The sequence below is a fragment of the Somniosus microcephalus genome, chromosome 26, assembly GCF_052327205.1.
Source record: "Somniosus microcephalus isolate GS21.2 chromosome 26, FLI_Smic_1.0, whole genome shotgun sequence".
In the NCBI taxonomy this organism is placed as follows: Eukaryota; Metazoa; Chordata; class Chondrichthyes; order Squaliformes; family Somniosidae; genus Somniosus; species Somniosus microcephalus.
In genome coordinates, this window is record NC_141012.1 from 10,749,662 (window position 1) to 10,761,733 (window position 12,072).

Below are 12,072 nucleotides of genomic sequence, written 5' to 3' on the forward strand. Positions count from 1 at the left end.
CCTTTGGCTGTAAAGCGCTTCGGGGCGTCCTGAGGTTGTGAAAGGCGCCGTAGAAATGCAAGTCTTTTCCTCTTTTGTCCTTCAATTCATTTCAAAGAAAGCACCAAGCTTTGCGTTTTGGGCTAAGCCTTTTATTAGAATGGCAAGGGTTTTAAAATTTCAGACTTGTAGCTTTCCTTTTATCTTGGTTGATTTTTTTTGTCCGTGGTTCTTCGCTCTCATTCCGATATCCTTCAGCTGTATTTAACAGATAAAGAGTTCGCCTGAACCGCAGGAGATTATCGTTCTCTGCTGACGGACCCACTGTTCATTTCTAGCAGTTCCGTTTGCATTGCTGACTTTCCAGCACTCGTGGTTCTCATTTTATTTCCTTGCTTCAGATTGTTCATTTGCCCCAAAGCCAAGCTTTTTTGCAAATGCTTCATCTGACCACTAGATGGGGAATCTTTCCTATAAGTACAAAGTGCTGCATCTGCTGGGAGAGATTAAGTGCATCAAAAGCTACCTTTTCGTCTTTCGGCAAGACTGGCGGGTTTCTATCAGCGCTTGTTGAGAAATCCGCAGCCTGGATTATTGCCCTTGCCTGCCAGAGGCGCTTGCAGTATGAGGGACGAAGCAAAGGAAAATCTACAAAGCGTTCTGTTCTCTGCTGTTGGCTTATGTCAGCCGTGGCTCAGTGGGCAGCACTCTCACCTCGGAGTCAGAAGGTTGTGGGCTCAAGTCCCCACTCCAGAGACTTGAGCACAAAACTCTAGGCTGACACTCCCAGTGCAGTGCTGAGGGAGCGCCGCACTGTCGGAGGTGCAGTGCTGAGGGAGCGCCGCACTGTCGGAGGGGCAGTGCTGAGGGAGCGCCGCACTGTCGGAGGGGCAGTGCTGAGGGAGCGCCGCACTGTCGGAGGGGCAGTGCTGAGGGAGCGCCGCACTGTCGGAGGGGCAGTGCTGAGGGAGCGCCGCACTGTCGGAGGGGCAGTGCTGAGGGAGCGCCGCACTGTCGGAGGGGCAGTGCTGAGGGAGCGCCGCACTGTCGGAGGGGCAGTGCTGAGGGAGCGCCGCACTGTCGGAGGGGCAGTGCTGAGGGAGCGCCGCACTGTCGGAGGGGCAGTGCTGAGGGAGCGCCGCACTGTCGGAGGGGCAGTGCTGAGGGAGCGCCGCACTGTCGGAGGGGCAGTGCTGAGGGAGCGCCGCACTGTCGGAGGGGCAGTGCTGAGGGAGCGCCGCACTGTCGGAGGGGCAGTGCTGAGGGAGCGCCGCACTGTCGGAGGGGCAGTGCTGAGGGAGCGCCGCACTGTCGGAGGGGCAGTGCTGAGGGAGCGCCGCACTTTCGGAGGGGCAGTGCTGAGGGAGCGCCGCAATGTCAGAGGTGCCGTCTTTCGGATGCGACGTTAAACCGAGGCCCCGTCTGCCCCCTCAGGTGGACATAAAAGATCCCACGGCACTATTTTGAAGGAGAGTTCTCCCCGGTGTCCTGGCCAATATTTATCCCTCAACCAACATCACTAAAACAGATTATCTGGTCATTGTCATATTGCTGTTTTGTGGGAGCTTGCTGTGCACAAATTGGCTGTCACGTTTCCTACATTACAACAGTGACAACACTTCAAAAATACTTAATTGGCTGTAAAGCGCTTTGGGACGTCCTGAGGTTGTGAAAGGCGCTATAGAAATGCAAGTCCTTTTTCTTAATTAAAAAAAAAATTTACTCTGTGAATTTTGCTTTTAGAATCAATACAAGGGTCACATTCAGATGGTCAAGAATGGTGCAAAGCTCAGCAACCTTCCTCCTATAGAATTGCCCACTCTACCTCCTGCTCCTGCGGAGGTAATGGTAAGGAGACGGTATTTTATAACATAAGATATAGGAGCAGGAGTCGGCCATTCGGCCCCTCGAGCCTGCTCCACCATTCAATAAGATCATGGCTGATCTGATCTTGGCCTCAACTCCACTTTCCCGCCCGCTTCCCATAACCCTTGACTCCCCTGTAGCTCAAATGTCTGTCAATCTCCGCCTTGAATATATTCACTGACTCCGCCTCCACAGCCCTCTGGGGTAGAGAATTCCAAAGATTCACGACTCTCTGAGGAAAAAATTCCTCCTTATCTTCGTTTTAAATGGGCGACCCCTTATCCTGAGACTGTGCCCCCTAGTTCTAGATTCCCCCACGAAGGGAAACATCTACCCTGTCAAGCCGCCTCAGAATCTTATATGTTTCAATAAGATCACCTCTCATTCTACTAAACTCCAATGAATATAGGCCCAACCTGCTCAACCTTTCTTCATAAGACAACCCCCTTCATCTCAGGAATCAACCTCGAGAACCTTCTCTGAACTGTAATAACACTATAATCGAGCTAAACAGATACACGTGAAAACTGGCTGAACTAGAGAGTACCAGGATCTCCTTCAAATATAAACCTATAGAGAGTTGGCAATGTTCTCGTTTGATTCCTTAACACATTTATGTCCAGTTCCTCTTTCTTTAGCAGTAATTTGTCTAAATGAAATAATCCATTAAAGTAGTGCCAGGGTCAATTTGATATGAATGTGGTAAACAACTCCAAGAACAATGGCGATCATAATTTCTATAGCCTTATGTCAGGAAGGCTTAGCATAAGAAATAGGAGCAGGAGTAGGTCATATGGCCCCTCGAGCCTGCTCCGCCATTCAATAAGATCATGGCTGATCTTCTGCCTCAACTCCACTTTCCCGCCCAGTCGCCATGTCCCTTGATTCCCCTTGAGTCCAAAAATCTATCGATCTCAGTCTTGAATATACTCAACGACTGAGCCTCCACAGCCCTCTGGGGTAGAGAATTCCAACGATTCACCACCCTCTGTGTGAAAAAATTTCTCCTCATCTCAGTCCTAAATGGCCGACCCCTTATTCTTAGACTGTGACCCCTGGTTCTAGACTCTACGGCCAGGGGACACAACCTCTCCGCATCTACCCTGTCAAGCCCTCTCAGAATTTTATACATTTCAATAAGATCACCTCATTCTTCTAAACTCCAGATAATATAGGCCCATTCTATTCGATATCAGTGGAAGAATCGTCCTCACACCACACATATCTCACCGGTTATCTCAGGCAATTACATCGCTAAAGCACTGGCCCTGAATTTCCTCGGATTCCTCTGGTTTCTCATTGTAACTCCAATCAGAACGTTTAACACATTCACGTGAAATTCCCAAGCCCTCTATTTTAATGGACATTATCCCATTTAAAAGTCTAATTTCAAGACCAGTATTTGTAAATATGCTGAAAGAATTGCTGGCCAAACTGCGTTATCCCACTTGTTGTATTTGACCAGCTCCATTTGCTGAGGTGGGTACAATCATGGAGATCCATAGTTTGTATCAAGTTTAATGCAGAAAAGTGCCAAGTGATACATTTTGGTAGGAAGAATGAGGAGAGGCAATATAAACTAAAGGGTACAATCCTAAAGGGGGTGCCTGAACAAAGAGGCCTGAGAGATATGTGCACAAATCGTTGAAGGTGGCAGGAAAGGTTGAAAACGCGGTTAAAAAAGCACACGGGATACTGGGCTTCATAAATAGAGGCATAGAGTACAAAAGCAAGGAAGTTATGATCAACCTGTATAAAACACTGATTCACTCTTAACTGGGGTATTGTGTCCAATTCTAGGCACCGCACTTTAGGAAGGATGTGAAGGCCTTAGAGAGGGTGCAGAAAAGATTTACGAGAATGATTCCAGGGTTGAGGGACTTCAGTTACGTGGATAGACTGGAGAAGCTGGGGTGGTTCTCCTTAGAGCAGATAAGATTTGAGAGGAGATTTGATAGAGGTGCTCAAAATCATGAGAGGTTTGGACAGAGAGAGAAACTGTTCCCATTGGCGGAAGGGTCGAGAACCAGAGGACACAGATTCAAGGTGATTGGCAAAAGAACCAAAGGTGACATGAGGAAAAACTTTTTTACGCAGCGAGTGGATAGGATCTGGAATGAAAGGGTGGTGGAGGCAGACTCAATTGTGGCGTTCTAAAGGGATATAAATAAGTACCTGAGGGGAAAACATTTGTAGGGCTACGGGGAAAGGGCGGGGGATGGGGAATAGCTGAAGTGCTCTTGTCGAGAGCCGGCACGGGCTCAATGGGCCGAATGGCCTCCTTCTGTACTGTAACCATTTTATGAGTTGCTGACTAGGTTCTGCCTCACGGAGTAAACATCAACAGTATCCTAATTCTTTGCATTTTGTTTTTATCCTGTAGCCTGATCTTGTGCCCCAGAGAACATGGGAAGTTCCTCCGGTGTTCCCTCCTTTTTTCCCCAGTAGTATGTCCACCTCAGCACCTTTCCCCCCAGTTGCCTTTTATCCAAGGAATCTTCCGACTACTCCCGGTTTTCCACCTGGCCTGGGGGCGCAATCCGAGTTTGAAGGTCGCAGCACTCCACTTCCTTCTAAGTCGGCCGCTGGAAAACTGGAAAAACTCCTGGAGAAGCTGGAGGCAAAATTTCCCAACTGCAGCAGGTACGTTCATCTTGAACCCGAGGCTTGACCCATGGTGGCTCACTCGGCATTTCAATTAAATTGAACTGAATGGACAGGAAATTCGTGGAGGCTTGCACATGTCAGGAGTGCACACTTGTAAAATTTACCAACAATAACAAGAGAATTGGATAAAAGCTTAGGGGAAAAAATTGCAGGGCTGTGGGGAAAGAGAAGGGGAGTGGGTATAATTGGAGTGGTCTACCAAAGAGCTGGCACAGGCAGGATGGGCCGAATGGCCTCCTGTGCTGCATGGTTCTATGAATAACAAGTGCCTGGTTGTCATTCTTTTCATTCCTTCCAGGACTCGGCTTACTCACATCCTCCAGCAGATTAAGACCTCACGTGGAACTATAGCTGGCCTCTCCGTGGATGAACTAATGCATCAAGTGGCCGAGTGTCTGAGTGAACCAGAGCAGGTAACTTCTCCCGCAAGGGTCAACCATTGAAACTGAAAATGCACAGCCGGTCAGTCAGCATCTGAATGAGAAAGTTAATGTTTTCTGATTGATGCATTGTTCCACTGTGCCTTGAATCTGACCAATCAAACCGTTGTATTTCACTTCTCTGCACCATTATTTTTAAGGACAAAGAGACTTTCCCGAATTAGCGATGCTGTAGGCCTAGGGATTGGGATCTGCTGCTTGTGGAGCTTATGAAGTTCAGTTGCAGTGGTAGAAGTATGTAGCTGCCATTATAACAGGGAACGGTAGCATAGTGGTTATGTTACTGGACTAGTAACCCAGAGGCCTGGAGTAATAATCCGGCGATGTGTTCAAATCCCACCACGGCAGCTGGGGAATTTAATTCAGTTAATTGGAATGTGGAATAAAAAGCTAGTATCAGTACATGAAACTACTGGATTGTCATAAAAACCCATCTGGTTCACTAATATCCTTTACACAGAAACACAGAAGATAGGAGCAGGAGTCAGCCATTCGGCCCCTCGAGCCTGCTCCGCCATTTAATGAGATCATGGCTGATCATCCAAATTCAGTACCCTGTCCCTGTCTTCTCCCCATATCCCTTGATCACTTTAGCTTTAAGAAATATATCTAACTCCTTTTGAATATATTTAATGAATTGGCCTCCACTGCCTTCTGTGGTAGATAATTCCACAGGTTCACCACTCTCTGGGTGAAGAAATTCCTCCTCATCTCAGTCCTAAATGACTTACCCCTTACCCTTAGACTGTGCCCCCTGGTTCTGGACTCCCCTGCCATCGGGAACATCCTTCCAGCATCTAGTCTGTCTAGTCCTGTTAGAATTTTATAAGTTTCAATGAGATCCCCTCTCATTCTTCTGGACTCCAGCAAATATAAGCCTAATCGACCCAATCTCTCCTCATACGTCATTCCTGCCATCCCAGGTATCAGCCTGGTGAATCTTCGCTGCACTCCCTCTATGGCAAGAACATCCTTCCTCAGATAAGGTGACCAAAACTGCACACAATACTCAAGATGTGGTCTCACCAAGGCCCTGTACAACTGCAGCAAGACATCCTTGTTCCTGTACTCAAACCCTCTCGCGATGAAGGCCAACATACCATTTGACTTCTTAACCGCCTGCTGCACCTGCATGCTTACCTTCAGCGACTGGTGCACAAGGACACCCAGGTCTCGTTGCACTTCCCCTTCTCCCAATCTATTGTCATTCAGATAATAATCTGCCTTCCTGTTTTTGCCACCAAAGTGGATAACCTCACATTTATCCACATTATACTGCATCTGCCCAATCACCCAACCTGTCCAAATCATCCTGGAGTTTCTCTGCATCCTCCTCACCGCACACACGCCCACCCAGCTTTGTGTCGTCTGCAAACTTGGAAATATTACATCTAGATCCGTCGTCTAGATCATTAATGGCCCAGAAATTAGGGAAGGAAATCTGCCCTCCTTACCTGGTCTGGCCTATATGTGACTTCAGATCCACAGCAATGTGGTTGACTCTTAACTGCCCTCTGAAATGGCCTAGTGAGACACTCGGTTGTACCAAACTGCTGCGACGAAGTCAGCACTGTGGGAGCACCTTCACCACACGGACTGCAGCGGTTCAAGAAGGTGGCCCACCACCACCTTCTCGAGGGCAGTTAGGGATGGGCAATAAATGCTGGCCTTGCCAGTGACACCCACCTGAGAATGAAATATTTAAAAAAAAACACACACACAGCAAATTTAATGTCGAGATATACTGAGAGGGTGCAGAAGAGAAGCTTTTTAAAAAATAAAAAATAAAAAGTTTATAACGTGCAAGTGTTTCCAATGTTAATCAATTACTGTCAACTTAAAGTATATTTTCCCTCATTCTTCCGGACAGCCACCACCATTGCATCTACTTCGAGTCTCTACCGCCAAGCCGGGACACTTCCCACCAGCAGCTTCTCAGACCAGCCCTTGCATGTCCCCGCCGAAAGGTAGAAGTGGAGTGCAGGCTTCCTACCAAGAGAGACCAGCGCTGGTTAGTAAACCGCCTTGTCTTTATGGAGGGAATTTTCCTTTTGCTGCTCCTACATTTTGTAAAAGTTGTCTCCAGTCCATAGGGCACTGTTTGCCAGACACTGACATGGTTACACACTGTTGAGATGCTGGATCCTCAGTGGAAGATCTACGGGTCTTGGTTGGAGTCCAAATGAGAGATTTGGTTCAGGGACGCAAAGAGTTTTTTGTTCCTGTAGAACTAGTAAAGAGAGGTGTCGGGTGTAAGGGAACGTTAGCTTAGTGGTTGTTACTGGACTTGTAATCCGGAGGCCTGGACTAATGATCCAGAGACATGAGATCATATCCTGCCACGGCATAAATAATCAGTAATGGTGACCATGGAGCTATCGGACTGTCGTAAAAACCCATCTGGTTCACGAATGTCCTTTTTAGGGAAGGAAATCTGTCGTCCTTACCCAGTCTGGCCTATACGTGACTCCAGACCCACAGCAATGTGGTTGACTCTTAACAGCCCTCTGAAATGGCCTAACGAGCCACTCCGTTAAGAGCAATTAGGAATGGGCAATTAATGCGGGCTTTGCCAGCGACTACCACATCCTGTGAATGAATTTTTTTTTTTTAAAGAATATTTAGAATTTAGATGCGTGTAGTAGTGAAAGAGCTGAATAGAGTGTAGTGAAACAGAGCAAAGAGAAGCTGTGAAATGCAGAGACTGTTTGCTAATTCATGCAATGTAGAAACAGTGACCCTGCCAATTAGTATTAATTGTACTCTAAGACTACTTAAACCATAACTTGAAAATTTCACACTTGCCATGTGATTTTTTTTTTTAACTAGTCACTGAATTTACTTAGTTTCAAAATTAATTCTAAGCCGCCAACATCCCAACTCGCTATAAACATTAATCGTGTTCCTTTTAAACGTTAGGTCTCTGGCAGCCCCCGGCTTTGTTTGATGTGTCAGAAGGTTGTGCGTATCAGTGAATTGCATCCTATGGCCTGTTCACACATCGTCCACAAAGAGGTGAGGTGTCTTCTTTTCTCCTGTTAATCAACCTACCCTCCACACGCAATAGCTCTCGTGTGAAAAACGTTTTTATTATGTAGGCTGCAGCAGTGGGTGTCAATTGAGTATATATTTGGGGAGTGGAATGTTTTCACCATTATTTAGCATATAAAATTCTTGCAGGGCTTGACTGGGTAGATGCAGGGAGGATGTTTCCCCCTGGCTGGGGAGTCTAGAACCAGGGGTTTCAGTCTCAGAATAAAGGGGTCGGCCATTTAGGACTGAGATGAGGAGAAATTTCTTCACTCAGAGGGTGGTGAATCTTTGGAATTCTCTACCCCAGAGGGCTGTGGAGGCTCAGTCGTTGAGTATATTCAAGACTGAGATCGATAGATTTTTGGATATTAAGGGAATCAAGGGATATGGGGTTTGGGCGGGAAAGTGGAGTTGAGGTCAAAGATCAGCCATGATCTGATTGAATGGCGGAGCAGGTTCGAAAGGCCGACTCCTGCTCCTATTTCTTATGTTCTTGTGCACCACTGGGCAGAATTGCTTGTGAGCTATTGCCTGGTCGCAAAATAAATAATCATTTGTGAGCACAAACCATTACAAGTTTATTTTATTTCTTTTTCCCATACCAAATTTCTTGGTCGATTGACTGCGCGCAGGAGCACTGCTGTTAAGAGCAGGTATAGTGATTTGGACATTCTCATTGGAGTTTTGCTCAGGAACAGCTTCACTAACTCCTGATAGTGCGGTGGGTAAATCGTTGTATGTCATGACCCTGAGTTCTACAGACCTGAAGGTTCCAGGTGCAACCTCCTGATATGTGATGTTCTCTGATCTTGATGAAGGAAATGGCAGGTGGGGGAATAGAGTTGGCTTCAAAGAGGGTGGGGGGGGGGGGGAAACTCAAAAGGGTTGCTACTCTTGATCACTATGTTGTTCTGAGTGGCTGCAGGCAGAACTTGCAAGCCTCCCATTCTATCCAGGTGGGCCTTGGATCATCCCTACCCTCAATGCTGTGGTCTCCTGACTGTGGTGTCCCATTGCTCTGTCTGGAGCATTGTGACTTGAGGAGGTGGCTTGCCTGCAGCTTCAGAGTTTGGGGTAGTGTAGGTGAAGCAGGAGGTGCACGAAGGCTGCTCAAGGCAGCTTTTCCTCTTGTGTTGTGCCTTGCTCCTTCCCCCTCCTGTGACTATACAGCTGAGGTCAGTAACGGTAACTGGTGTGAACCTGCTACCTGGCACTCTCCGAAGTCCCGCTAGCTGAAATTACTGGTCAAATTCGTTGGCAGGAATGGAGATCCTAATGAAATAATGGATTTAAGGAGATGAAATTAAGCCCATCTTATAGCTGACAGTTCAGGCAGATTCCAGCTTGGCAGATTATTAATGACCCCTTTCTAGAAGGACACAAAACATAATGGCCTAGAAATTCAGTAGCGCCCCGTTTGGGGCGCCAGCCTCACCAGGGCGCTAAAAGTAGCGCCCCGGAAGCATTCGCGGCCGCCCGCCGGAAATTCAGTTGGAGCGCCCCAAAGGGAAGCACGGCACTACTGGAGGCGCCCCGCATCCCTCTTGGGGCGCTGCAACTGAATATCGTGGCACAACGTCGCGCTGCGGCACTGCAGGCCTTCCTCCCCTACTTAAAGGGGAGGGGCCTTGTTCAGCGTGATCTGGGGCCCAGCTGGGCCCCCGAGGATTGCGAGTGCCGGCAAAAGAGCCCGGCACCGAGGAGAAGTGCCGGGCTCTTGGAACGCAGTCGGCACTCCGCGGGGGGGAGGGTGGGCTCAGGAGGCCGGGGACGGCAGCGCGGAGAGGTGCTGGCAGGCGGCCAGCAACAAAAATGGCTGCCCCGCACCTCTCGTTTAATTTGCGCTTCCACCGCCGCAGGTAGGCCCCCCTGAACCGGTCACACACAGCGTCCGGCATTAAATCAGGGGGCGCTTCTAAATATCGCGGTCGGGGCGTCAGCGGGGTGCTGCGCACACCGATGATGTCATCAGTAGCGGCGCAGCGCTAACGGCTAGCACCACCAGTAGCGTCCTGCTGAATTTAGCGGGAGGCGTGGACAGTGGCTTGCGACCCACTTAGCGCCCTCTTAAGGCGCTAACGGGTGGCGCAGCCAACTGAATTTCTAGGCCAATGTTTCCTGCAGTTCTTACTTGAAGAACATGAAACGTCCAACGAGAAAAGATTATTTGATTCATCGAGCCCCTTCCACCTCCACAGGTAATTGAGTAAACCTTCAGAGTATGCAGTACAAAGCAAAATATTGCCGATGCTGGAAATCTGCAATAAAAACAGAAAATGCTAGAAGCACTCGGCAGGTCAGGCAGCATCTGTGGAGAGAGAAACAGAGTTAACGTTTCAGGTCGATGACCTTTCGTCAGAACTGGAAAAAGTTGGAGGTGGAACAGGTTTTTAAGCAAGTGCGGGGGCAGGGAAAGGGGGAGGGGAGGAAAGAACAAAAGGGAAGGTCTGTGATAGGGTGGAAGGCAGGAGAGATTGAATGACAAAAGGGATGATGGTGAACATGCAGTGTTTACGTTTGCTTGGGTTTTCCCTGGTGTGACATTTCCAACGATATAACCGCTCAGGAACTGCTATTGTCTTGCTTATTTGACGAACTCTACCTACACTTTTCTTTTTGATTATCTTTGTCTTTTTTTCTCCCCAGTGCATCAAATTCTGGGCCCAGACCAACAAAAACAGTAGCTGCCCTTTCTGCCCCGCCCCAAGGTGATGCCGTGTTCAAGCACCTGGATTGGAGGAGATGGAGGAAGCCATGTTGGTCATGCATTGATTGTTCTTCAAACTTCGAGCACTCTGACAGTGCTATGGGTTATTTATATTGTTTTTTGAAAAAAGAGCCAGACCTCAAACCGCAAATGTGTAAATTCAAAACTAAATCGACACCAGTGTTGTGAATGCCACAGGGGAACAAGTATTACACTGGCTTGCTTGCTTTCTATTGTTTGGAAAGATAAGGCTGTCACGCGGTTCTCTTATTTCCTGAAGAATGAAACTGATTTTGGGGGGAAAATGTCCCATTTGTTCTTTATGGTCATCTTGTGAATGTAGCCAATGGCAAACTTGGTTCGTTTTTTTACCTCCATGATTTTCTGATTGGAAGCAGCGCTCCACGGTGTACAGGGTGTCCTGGAATATATTTCTTTGCAGAACTGAAGCTAAATTTCTGTACAAAAGCAACAGGTGAGCTTTAAAAGAACTGTCTCTGTGGGGAATGACTTGCTGACGGTTAATAGCTTGAAGAAATATTTCGGTTTGTGACTTATCAAAAATAAAGAGCTAGAAATTGATGGTTTATTTACTGTGCATGGCTGATGTTCAATTTACCTCTGTCTCGTTGTCCAGATATTGCGGCTAATCTCACCCCCTTTAAACACTGGAGAAGATTTTGTTTTGCTACTTCCTTAGAGGCGGTGCAACGAAGGTTCACTAGATTGATTCCTGGGATCAGCGAGTTGTCCTATGAGGAGAGATTGAGCAGATTGGGCCTATATTCTCTGCTGTTTAGCAGAACAAGAGGCGATCTCATTGAAACATATAAGATTCTGAGAGGGATTGACAAGGTGGATGCTGAGAGATTGTTTCCCCTGGCTGGAGAGTCTAGAACGAGGGGTCACAGTCTCAGGATAAGGGCTCGGCCATTTAGGACTGAGATGAGGAGAAATTTTGTCACTCAAAAGGTGGTGAATCTTTGGAATTCTCTACCCCAGAGGGCTCTGTCGTTGAGTATATTCAAGGCAGAGATTGATAGATTTTTGGATACTAAGGGAATCAAGTGAGATGGGGATCGGGCAGGAAAGTGATGTCGATGCAAGAGTCTAACCACCGCCCCTTGACATTCAATGGCATTACCATCGCCAAAACCCCCACCATCAACATCCTGGGGGGGTCACCATTGACCAGAAACTTAACTGGACCAGCCACATAAATACTGTGGCAACAAGAGCAGGTCAGAGGCTGGGTATTCTGCAGCGAGTGTCTCACCTCCTGACTCCCCAAAGCCTTTCCACCATCTACAAGGCACAAGTCAGGGGTGTGATAGAATACTCTCCACTTGCCTGGATGAGTACAGCTCCAACAACACTCAA

At 47.8% G+C, this 12,072-nt stretch overlaps 1 protein-coding gene across 4 annotated transcripts in view; it reads left to right on the forward strand.

The window, feature by feature from the left end:
* Positions 1-11,281, forward strand: part of LOC147100284 (RING finger protein 214-like) — a 58,896-nt gene extending 47,615 nt beyond the window's left edge. For all 4 annotated transcript variants that reach the window (XM_085967818.1, XM_085967820.1, XM_085967819.1 and 1 more), the window contains 6 exons: positions 1,723-1,827; positions 4,229-4,488; positions 4,811-4,925; positions 6,823-6,963; positions 7,872-7,967; positions 10,632-11,281. In XM_085967818.1, the coding sequence (XP_085823944.1) occupies positions 1,723-1,827; positions 4,229-4,488; positions 4,811-4,925; positions 6,823-6,963; positions 7,872-7,967; positions 10,632-10,697 (783 nt within the window). In that variant the 3' untranslated portion in view covers positions 10,698-11,281. The remainder of the gene's footprint in view (positions 1-1,722; positions 1,828-4,228; positions 4,489-4,810; positions 4,926-6,822; positions 6,964-7,871; positions 7,968-10,631) is intronic.
* The last annotated feature ends 791 nt before the right edge of the window (positions 11,282-12,072 follow it).